The sequence below is a fragment of the Hevea brasiliensis genome, chromosome 14, assembly GCF_030052815.1.
Source record: "Hevea brasiliensis isolate MT/VB/25A 57/8 chromosome 14, ASM3005281v1, whole genome shotgun sequence".
Classification (NCBI taxonomy): Eukaryota; Viridiplantae; Streptophyta; class Magnoliopsida; order Malpighiales; family Euphorbiaceae; genus Hevea; species Hevea brasiliensis.
Genome location: NC_079506.1, coordinates 79,139,991 through 79,152,202, shown reverse-complemented (window position 1 = coordinate 79,152,202; position 12,212 = coordinate 79,139,991). Strand labels below are relative to the sequence as shown.

The following is a 12,212-nucleotide window of genomic DNA, read 5'->3' as shown; positions in this document are numbered from 1 at the left end:
TTGCTTCTCTAAATGATTCTTCCCTAGTTAACCTAGCATTATCTAGCTCCTCCCACATGTGGGCCACATATAACATAAGTGTACTGTCTTCCCTTATCTCTTTGTATACATCTAGTAATACCTTATCATTCCACAATAAAATAAACTCATCTTCTATCTTCCCAATGGGTTTAGTATAAACACCTAATACTTTACCATAGTCAAAATCCCTTGCATAATCTAAGATGTCAAAGATGCAAAGGTAATCTAGGTCCATCCTCACACTTTTTTCACACCCACTCATATACGATGGGTGTGCGTTATTGACAAATACCCCACCAAAGTGCCACCTCATAGTAAGATTTATACTGCAAATTACACCAATAAAACAAAAAATTCAATATCAAATATACTAAGGGACCACTACAATTGGTAGATTCAAGCATTTAAAGAAAACTTCAAAGGTAAATCACAGGCAACAATCACTTTCAACTATTAATTCTTTGTTACCCTCTCAATAAAATATTCAACATGAGGTAACCTAAACAAATACTCAAGTCTTACACTATATTAACCAAAATACCCACTTTATCACTGTTAAGATGTATGCAAATATACTAAATTACAACTTAAAAACAACTAAACTCACATTTTGCAGTAAAACTTATTGTTTTTGGTTCTTCAGTGCTGAACTCTAATATATTCTACAATGCGTTGCTATGAATTGGATGGCTTCTTTGAAGAACAAGTCGATTTTGAGAGAATGTCTATTTGGGGTTTTTACTCCAAAGTTGTAATTTTTCACCCTAAATCGACTCCCATAGCTCCATTTACCAACTCTGAATTTCTTTTTTGTCCATTTGGCAAAAAATTGCCATGTCAGTGCGCGTGTGTTTCACTTTTGGGCGATGTGCAGTTTTGGGTTTATGTGTTAAGTTTTTATTGAGTATAGGTGTGTGATAGGCAAAAAGAAGAGTTTAAGTGTGTGTTAGGCAAAAACGTAATAGTACAGGTGTCTAGGGATGTATTTGGCCTATTTATAATATATATACATGGTAATGACAAATATATAATAATAATATTAGAATTATAAACACATTCAATAACATCTCACATATTAAATTATCCAACAACTATTGATCTCATCAGGAAGAAGAAGATGATCGATTCGCCTATACACGTATACAATGTGAACATCAAGAACAACTTAGAAACAAAAATAACAGAAGCAAAAAGATGTACTAAGGTTGCATTGAATTTAACAAATTTTTCCTATACCTAAGGCCTAATCTCCTGCAAGAAAACATAATTTATATCCAACAACAAACTCAATGTCTCAGGCCCACAACACTCCTCACAATATTCATCCAGTACCTACTAAATTGATGCAATTATTCTCTATTTCATAATCCCAACTTAGATACCTAATTTCTCTAATGTCTAAAAATATTCATTTAAATCTAATAATTCCAATTAATATTCTTTGAGATCCTTAATTTGTTAACTTAGTGTTCTAGATTACCCAAACTGCTACATCTAATTACACAATTAAACGGTAAAAGGGAAATCTAGCTTATTATGCCGAAGGCACCCATTTGAGTTATTATCTTTGTGAAAACCGTTATTTAGAATGCGTCCAAGCTGTCCAAAAATGTGAGGAACACGTATAACATTAAACATCTTCTAAAATTGGTACCAAACCATTCACTTTGGTGAAAAGTATAGTCTTGAGCCCTGGTCAAATTTCTCTTAATTATAGATACCTACATGCAGTCCACAACAAACCGAGTTTCATTTTCTCCAAAAGGACGACTGAAAAAGTCTAAAAACTCATTGGAAATACCATGAGTCTTTGAAGTTTTTTAGACACAGAATTGTCTTGATTGCCAATTAGTCCCAAATCGAAACCCTCAGTGTGTCAAGCACAACTGTGGTCTAAAATTTTGAATTGGCTTAATTATTTGAGTAAAATATTATCAAAAAGTCTTCAAAGTTGAAACTTCTTTCAAAGTTTAATTGAACAAACAAGGCAACAACAACTAGATAAGAAGCTCAGATGAATATGAGCAAAATAGAACTAATGAGAGGAGACAAGAAAAGGGAGAAATAGAAAAGGGAGAAATAATAAAGAGAATTTTGATTTTGAGTGCAACACAAGTTGCATAGAGAGAGGGAGGAAAAAGTTGGCTTGCAAGAGGGGAAGAAAAAGATTGAGGTCATTTTTGTAATTTCATGCTCATAAGATTTAAAATTACAATTTGGTCCACAATTGTAATTTTTCTTCAAGGAAGCCCTAAGCTCTATCTTTTTAGTCATTTCTTTGATTTTCTCTCTCATTCTTGTCCTAATTTTTTTTTCCTTTCCCTCTTCCCTGTTTGGGAGGATTTAAATACACTTTAAAATGATTTAATTTAATCACAATAAATATTTAAAACATTAAAATGTAAAATAGGTGCTGATCGAATTTAATTTAAAATAAAAAAAAATGAATCAATAAAAACATGAAAAATTAAAAAAAATTCATAAGTTCAAATTAAAGTTTTACAATTTAAAATAAATTAAATTCAAATTTTCGAAACATTACACAATAAACAAATTTTATTATACTCAAATACTAAATTGTTATTTTTTAAATCATATTTTATAATAAAAATTAATATTTAGTATTTATGTCTGCATTGGCATTTCAATATTCACTATCTTACGCTATCTTGAAACTTTTTTATCTTTTAAAATACAATGTAATACATTATTATATAAAAATAAAAAAATTAAAATTATATATATATATATATATATATATATATATATATATATATATATATATATATATATATCTTCAAAATATTAAAGAGTATATTAATTTAAATTTGATGAAAAATTTATATCCACCGTTATAAATGACTTAATATAAAATAATCAAATTACATTTTTCAATTACAATTTTGATCATCCATGTTATTCCAGGCATAAAGTATGAATTATTTAATACAGCTTATATAAATTAAAATAATAGTTTTTCCCATTGCTTTTATTATAGCAATCAGACACACAAGTCAATTAGATGATTGAAAAAGCTTAGGATAATGAAAATATAATGATGAGTTTAGCAAAAATGATGTACCCGAGGTTTGGAATTGTTTTGATACTTTAGGCTTAACTAAGCGAACGTTGTTTGGTGGTTGCACAACATTTTGCCCGTATTTGAGATACCCAGCTCTATTGTAGAAGGTGATCCCTACATTATCAGAGAAGATATCTCTTAACAGGTACGTAGCCCTCATTCGAGTGATCTCCAAGCTATGCTTGAGAATCAGGCTGAACCATTCGAATGATCCGAGTCAAAATTGCTCGCTCAATCTTCCGAGCTTTCGAGCCATCAACGGACCACCTATCGTCCAAGTTGAACCCTTGAGTGGCTAAGCCTCTTATTAGGCGAATGTTATTGTCAAATTCTTTGATATTTTATGTACATATATATGACGGTACTTGGTAATATATATATTCTTTTGAAATTTGTAGCTTAAAATACACTTTGGTGAAATTAAAATTTATAATATCATAAATAATATAGAAAATTAAAGATACCTTTGCATTTGCCTGGCTAATGCATTTGTCATGATTTCCATAATGATCCGACTTTGCTTATAACTCAAAAATATGGGAAATCTCAATCCTCGAGACGTGCTTCAAGGGTATTAACTAAAACTCGCAATACAACATTTCTTGAATTACAACTCTTCCGCAGCAATTTGTCAACCTTCATCAGCCTAAGACGACCAGTTTCCCTTTTGGCACAAGATAATCTTGGAATGCAATAAACTACAAAGTATTAAATAGGTGAGATTGCTCCCAATACCTTATATAGATGATAGAACCATTCACATACGATAATTGAGTACCGCTAGAGACAAGGCGACATGGGACAACCAAAGCTAGCAGCACCCACGTGAAGTTTTGGCCAAGTATAGAAACAAAATATACAGAAATGATCCCTCACAGCTTCATATAGCCATCAATCTGGCAATACTCACGGGGACATTAGCCATCAATCCAGCTAATGTTGTCGATCCAACAGCTGAGAACTCTCACTTGTGCAAACGTAAGCACAGAAACAACTTTCCTAAAATATAATTCATAGTATTTACTGTTCAAGGATCAAGGTTACACTAGAATAGACAGAATGAACCAAAATTTTGTAAAACCATTTCTGAAGCAAAAATTTAAATGAATACAAATAACCATGTTTAAGAGAATACACCACGAAAACAGAAACCATCGGCCACCTTTAACCACATGGCGTGAGCTTCTTATTACCAGCACCCCGAGGATTATCATCTTTCCAGTCATCCCATGCCCTTGCCTTCTGCACAGCAGCATCATCATCTTCATCATCTTCTTCACCTGATTGTACCTTCTGATTGTCCTTGTACCATGCAGAGTTTGCTTCTGCCATGAGTTTAGCATTTCTCTCTTGCCATTTATTCATAATCTCCATCTCCCTTAACCCAGCTTCTTCTATACTCATGGTTGGCAACCTTCCATGGGACATTCAACATAGCAAATCAAAGTAAGTTTATTGAGGCAAAAGAGATGATATTGAAGAGGAATAACACATTCACAAAATAAGTAATTACTAACTTGAGTAATCACTAACCCCGCATATCTTGTGTGTATATTAAAAAAATTTAACAAGTCAGGCATGGAAATATACCTGTGGCTAGGTTGGAAGACTTGTGCTGCCATCCTATCCCTTTCACTTGTTAAATTTCCACCTATAAGACTCGCTGGTCCAAATATCATCGGCTGGTGCTTGTGATCATGTGCCTGTGAAACATTTGCTCTCCCTTCTAAAACATCTTGAGCAAAAGTAGCACAGGTGATAGGTGCTGCTGGCTTGGTATATTGTGCTCGAGTAGCGGCATCACGATGCCACCCTTCTGCTTTTTTTGTTCGCTCATCAAGAATAGCTTGAGAAAATTCCTTGTCCCCTTCCTGAAATGCAGTGCAAATGCTAAAATACTAAGCTCCATAATGACATGATAAACTGATTAACCTAGCCCAGATGAATCAAGTAGGGATAAAAAGTAGGTATCATCATTATGCAATGTTGCTAAACCATGAAGACAACTGATGATAAATGTGATATTTCAAGGAATTCTAATTTTGGAATGGTTAACTTGGCATTAGTGAAACCTTAATACCAGAGGCTACAGAATTAGAAAACGATTTTCAAATAAAGAAGCAAAAATTTGTAGAATAATGAAAACCTGAAGATGATCCATAATCACACGGTTCAAGCACCAGTAAACCTTTGCATTAAATAAAAAAAATAAAAATAAAATAAAAAAAAAACTCTACAATACAATGACCAATGGTAGATTTTCAATCTTAAACAATACATCAAAATTCAGTACCAAGGGATAGACTGGCCATTGGTGATGGATTTGTTTCATCAAAACACACTTCAAATACTGAAAACCCACAGGACACAGATAGATATATGGATCCCACAAGCCATTAAGTACAGAATACCTTAAGTTGCCTTTCCTTTACAGCAGAAAGCATTTCTTCTTCTTTCTTTAACATTTCGAGTAGGTCGAATGCCTGTAGTACTCATATGGCCAAAAAGTGGTGTCAAGATGGATATAACATTAATAGGTTTTGAAATCTTGTATGTGACAAATTTTAAGGAATGTAAGACTAACCTTACAGATGGACAAAGAAATGGTAGTAAGCCAAGCCTGTAAAAAAGAGCACTGTGATTTTAGCAAGGCTCAAATTGCTGAGAAACAATCCAAGTAACAAACTACACATCTGCTTAAGAGAAAGCGCATGCATTATCTACTTTGTAGATCTAGTAAAATATTTAATATCCACATTATGAGGTTTAAAAAAATAGAATAGATTCTTTCAAACAAACAGAAATCATACCACATTCTGTTACACAACAAGAAACATTATTATGCTAAACCAACTCAATGTAAACATAATAAAAATGATCAGCATTATTAAAACAAAAATTGGAGGAAGATTGATGCGGAGCATGTTCATGGGGACAGAACAGAACATACCCATGGCATGCTCTAGAGCCAAGAAACACACCCAGGGCTTGTTCCTTACTGGGCAGTGACAAGGAGAGCAGAATGAAGTATGCCCCATGGCCAGAAAACACAACCTAGGGCGCATCTCCAACTCAGGCCACGTACTTTCCTGTTTTGGGGTGAGACAAGCTGCAGATTTAGTTTTAATGTCTTCCTACTCCATTTTAATTTCCTATTCTATTTACGATTTTAAAGTATTTTCTATTCTAGTTAGGATTTGTTTTATTTTTTCCTATTTTAATTAGGATTTAGATTATTTCTTCCTATTCTATTAGGATTGAGTATATCTAAATTTCCTAATTTAGCTAGGATTTATATTTTCCTAGTTAGTTTAGGGTTCTGGTTCTAAACTCTATAAATAGCCCCTAATTCCATGTAATTCATTCAGTTCAGTTTTTAGTTATACAATTTTCATCAGAGTTATCTTTCTCTCAATGCTTTGTGTATTCTGTGTGTATTGTCTCCTAAGGGCTTCAAGCTGCCCCAAAGATGATTGCAGTTTGCTTACAACATCATCTTCTCAGACTAAAGATACATATAGCTTCTTCAATGTGGTCTTTAAAAAAAATTAAAAAAAGAGTGATGAATGTGACAAAAAAAAAGTGTAAATGTAAAATAATAGTGTGAAGCATGGAAACTCCAATCTGGCATTTCTTCATTTTGAAAACGTTTCCGAGACAGAAACAGCAGGACACACCCATAACACGTTATGGGGTCGTGTCTTAAAAAATCAAAAGATGGAAACGCGTTTTTGCATTGGAAACGCGTTTCCGATGGTCGGAGATGGCTCCTAGCTTACAATTGGCATTTGTTAATCCTCGCCACAAAACCCATAGTTAAGCTTCCCAAAGCCACCGTTAACCCATCTTCTCTCGTGCCTGAGCTTACTGGATTGATCAACTGCTTCACCAATGTCAGAAAGTGGTTTGAATCTCATCAATGATGTTCATAGCAAGAGAGTGGACGAGGAGAGAAAGACGTAAGGGAGAGAAATTCTTGGTTTTGATTGGTCCTTATTTTGTTTCCTTTTTAATTTCTTTTCTTTTCTTATTCTTTTTATTTTCAAAATTTAATAAAATATAATAGATTATAATAAAATAACAAGGTTTAGAACAATTGTCCTATCTACTTGTACTATACTCATTTTAAATTTCTTTCTCAATAATTAGGCAACCTAAATTAAACAATATTATTAATATTAGCAATAAAAATAAATGAAAATGCTAAAAATGTTAAGTTAAACATAATTAAATTATCAGTACAATAGCTTTATTAGTTTTAAATTAATTCCACATTTTTATTTTATTTATGTATTATTTTATTCAATATTTATAAATGTATCCTATATTCTTTATATTTACCCATTTCCCCACGTTTCTGTTTTCCTATTTTTTAAAAATGTAGTTTCCCCATGTCCGTTCCATGTTTCCCCGTATCCATATTTCCGTTTCTATGCTACATAGAATAATACCATAAATACTTTTCAAAATAATCTTCTCATCGTCATCACAGCCCCCAAGTTTCATAAAGTTACTATATATATAACAACTAACCTCCCGTTCTTCTTCTCCATCATCATCCGATAAATCCTCTTCACCAGCCTCAACTGGAGTTGATAGGGCAGTAGCTCTAGTTGAACGACCACGTCGCTCTTTCCGCTCCTTTACTTCCAGCAGCTTTGCTTGAGCAGCTCTTTGACGATTGAACCGTGCAATCTATACAGAAGCATAGAAATCATATATTATAACAGACACTTGACAAGTTTATAGTGCTACAGAGCATTACCTAAAACGCGCCCGCGCACACACACAAATAAACAATGGAATTTTAAGGCTACCTTTTGGGCTCTTCTTTCTGCAAAAGAATTTGGACCTCCTTGAGAAGATGCACGTAATTCCTCCTCTGGTACAAGTTCCATTGTCTCACAAAAAGAAAGGAATTCCTGGAACATGTTGCCCTTTTCAGTAAATCCAATTGATATAATAGCAAAATATTTAGATCAACCAAGTGAACGCATCAACCAAAAAAAAATGAACTTCTTAGCAACACATATGCGCTATGTTGACAGATTAAAATTGGGACTATATACCTAAGATAATGAACAACACTCACCTTTAACTTTGCCTGGGAAGCCTTAAGAATTTGTATCCTATCATCCTGTGATATTTTTTCAGTTAGCTCAGCAAGATAATATGGAACCTACAAGAAAAGGTCAGTAACTGTCAACATACGATCAATTATTTCACATATAAAAAAGGCGAAATACACCCAATAAAATGACCAATAAAGACAAACCCAGAAACGTATTTACCAAAATATATTTAAGATCGGTGGTGGCGATATCATCCTTGGTCTCATTAGCTGAGAATAACCCAAGTTTATTTATCATTTCCTCACATCTCTCCAGTGCCTCACATCCCTTCTTCACCATCTCCTATCAAATCCCACACACAACCAGATGTTAGTAAGGAACCAGAAAAGGAGATACAGAGAAAGGGGAACACCATAATTAAACCGGTGAGAGGGCGTACCTGATCAGCAGCGGACTCTGTAGCGGTTAAATGGATCTTCCGAGCTTGCTCGAACAGATGTGGGAGAGGCAAGTCCTCTATTTTCCTTTCACCCATGGGTGAGCCAATGAAAACCCTAGATAACACAAAAAATTGAAGGATTATAGGGAAAATTGTAGGATTGTTTGTGTAATTTTGAGGAAATTCGAATTTTGAAATTTCAATTTTTAGGAAAGGTATGAGATTAGCAATGGAATTTAGGGAATTGACAAACGCAAATGGAACGAACTGGAAGATTTTAGAATTTTCTAATTCAAACGATCGGAGGGGCTCTATAAGGTGGATGACTAGGTTGGAAGCGGACATCATCAAATCCTTATCATGGATGTCTCCATACAAACTTGCCACGTTAACAAAATTTTTCATTTTTATTATTATTAATTTTTAGTTTGAAAACTATTTAATTTAAAATTAAAAATCAAATCGATTTAATTTACTTTTTAATATTTTAATTCAGTTTTATTTATATTTTTCAAAACTTTGATTATTTAATTTAGTTAATTAATAAAAAATAAAAAATAATCATATTTTATAAATTTATTTAAAATATTATTATTTTGTTTATGTTTACATATGCATTAATACACATAAAAAATAATTAACTTTAATTAAAGGATATATAATTTTTTATTACTGAACTAATTTCATTAATGAGATTTAAATATTTTTAATTATTATTTTTATATTTTTTTATTTTTCTAATTTAAAGGAAAAATATTTTAAAAAAAATAGAAAATATTAAAAAAAATAAATTTCTCCTATTTTTCTTGTTTTTCCTGTTTTTTCACCTTTATTAGAATTTTCCTTCTCCCTATTTTCCTGAATCCAAACATAATTCCTAAAACAATAGCCTCGTGTTCTGTGTCCTTAAGGATGGAATCATTATTGAGGGACTAAGAGCGGCATTAACCCCTTGAAATTAAAAAAAAAAATTAGAAGTATAATGGTCTTTTAAATAAAAATAAAAATTAAATTACCTTAAACCCCTTTACTTTTAATAAAATTAATGTGTATATTTTTTTTAAGAAATATAATACTCAATTTGTAATTTTATAACAATTTACTTATACAATTAAAATATTATATAATTAATCTTTATGATTTTGTTTAAATAATATTTTAGTTTTTGAATTTTTATGTAAAATTAATTTTTAATTTCTAAAAAAATCAAAAATAAGAAATTAAAATATTATTTTATGTAAAAAAATATACAATAAAAGTTATTTAACATAAGTGAAGGAGTAAAATGTAATAAAAGATTAAATTTTATATTTTTTAAGAATAAGAATAATTTATTTCAATTCTTAAAAATTGAGTATGTAAGTGTGAATTTCACCGATTATTAATAACTTTAATAATTTCCCTAATAAAAGAAAATTCAACCCATTTCTCTATAGATAAAATATGTGTTTAAAGTTTTAGCTAAAAAATTTAAAAATATATATATATTTACACTAAAAATTAATAAAAATTTCTAATGTCATAAATTTTTAAGGCTGTTATTCTACTAAATATGTCCTAAAATAACAAAGTTAAAAAATTCAATTTAATACTTAAATTTATTGATAAATTATAGGAGGAAAGATAAATTTTAGTGTATCATTTTTCTTTCTTTTATTTAATTATTATAATATTTTATTGAGTTTGATGATTTTTCTTTAATAATAAAATTTAATGAGTTAGTGAAAAATTTAGGGATATGAATATTTAGTTTCATGTAAAATTCTCTATAATTTCTTAATTTTTTTCTCTAATATGAATGTTGAGATAATTGAAAGAAATAATTAATGTTAAAAAATTTTGAGCTATAACAAATATATCAATATAAAAAATAGAAATTTTATTAAATTTTTAAAAATATTATGATTTTAGTTTTAATAAGAGGAAATATATATATATATATATATATTATTTTTTAAAAAATTTGTTAATTAATTTTTTATTATATTTATTTTTTAAAAAAATAAGCGTATTTATTGTCAAATAATTACTTAAAATGCCCCTTAAATAAAATTTTTGGCTCGTCGCTGTGTGTCCCCAACCGCAGCCTCCCATTTTCTGTGTCTCAACCTCCCTTACTCTATTCATCACTCTATTCTCGTCCATGTTCATCATTGCTCGTCCATCGTCGACATCTCTAGCTCCTCGTTGCATGTCGCTTGTCGCCCTCGTTGCTTCTCGCTGCTCATTGGTGCTTGTGGCTTCCTGCTCCTTTAGTGCTCCAATTCTTCTTCTTTGCTATAGAAATCTGTTTTTTATTTGCAATAAAAAAAAATTTTTTTTTTCAATTGTTGATTGTGGATGGTTTTGTTGATTGTTGATTTGTTTAGTATTTTAAGTATTGTTAAAATTGATTGTTGATCGATGGCCATTGTTAAAATACTGTGTTTTGATCATGTATTGAATTGCTGTGAAGTTCTGTTGAAATTTTGTTAATTTCTTGATGGGTTGTTGCTGAATTTTTCATCCAACGGGATTCTCTTGTAATCTGTTGGTTAATCTAGGTTCCTATTCATTTGTTAATTCATGGGTGTTGTTCTGAGATTGTTCGTCCGTTCAAACCCACGAATCAAATCGAATCAATTCAGTTGATTTGATTCTTCCATAATTTTGATTTGCTTCAATTTTTATTTTTATTTTTTTTTTTTGGTTTTTACAGTTTGATTTGTAACGAAACAGATCAATTGCACACTCCAACTCTATGCCAAAAGACCAAACCACCACAATTACGATCATCTCCTTCTCTCTATCCTGCCACCTAGAACTACAGTGAATTTGTTGGCTACGACAGAAAGTTGTGGCTAGACAGACAATATAGCAGACAACGATGGCAGGGAGGAAAACCAATCAGGATTTGGTAGGTAATTAGGTGGCATTTGATTGGTGGATGTGGATTTTCGTTAAGAAAGTAAGGCAAGAGTACGTGGAGGAGAATGTTTGTTTGGCATTGTGTTTAAAAATTTAAAATTATTTTTTTAATAAAATTATTATTTTAAATGTTATTAGTAAAAATATTTGAAAAAAATTATTTTATTATTTTTTATATTTTTATAATTAAAATTTATTAAATTTAATTTTAAATTATTTTTTAATATTTTTTAATTAATTTATCTAAAAATATGATTTTTTTTAATAACAATTTCATCACTAACACAAAGAGCCCTAGGATTTGGTAGAGAAAGAAAAATTGCTTTTGATTTTGTTTTTGTTTTCAGTATTGCTCTAATTTGTTTATGGATCAAGAGTGGAGATCAAAGGAGATGGGATCTATTTTTAGTTGTTGGGCTTCGTGTTTTCTTTGGTTTCTTTATTTCATAAATAATCTCCAAAATACTCTATGAACATGTTAAAAAATTGGTAAATATCTTTTTTTAAATGGTATGATATAGTAAAATAATTATAAAAATTATTAAAATATTTTTTATTTAAATAGAATATTAATTTATAAATAATATTATTGTAACAATAATTGAAGATAATTTTTTTAACATTAATAACTAAATATGTTATATATTGTGTAAGAATAAAATGAAAAAATAAGAATTTTAAATTATATCAA

At 30.5% G+C, this 12,212-nt stretch overlaps 1 protein-coding gene across 1 annotated transcript; it reads right to left on the bottom strand.

Annotated features, from left to right (window-relative positions):
* Nucleotides 1-4,098: 4,098 nt before the first annotated feature.
* On the bottom strand, nucleotides 4,099-8,911 carry LOC110651864 (PP2A regulatory subunit TAP46). Its single transcript, XM_021807329.2, has 9 exons — nucleotides 8,615-8,911; nucleotides 8,395-8,517; nucleotides 8,196-8,282; nucleotides 7,921-8,025; nucleotides 7,637-7,798; nucleotides 5,688-5,723; nucleotides 5,515-5,586; nucleotides 4,694-4,974; nucleotides 4,099-4,517 (listed from the first exon to the last, which is right to left on the bottom strand). The coding sequence occupies exons 1-9, from the start codon at nucleotides 8,708-8,710 to the stop codon at nucleotides 4,268-4,270; spliced, it is 1,212 nt and encodes a 403-aa protein (XP_021663021.2). The 5' UTR covers nucleotides 8,711-8,911; the 3' UTR covers nucleotides 4,099-4,267.
* Between the last annotated feature and the right edge of the window lie 3,301 nt (nucleotides 8,912-12,212).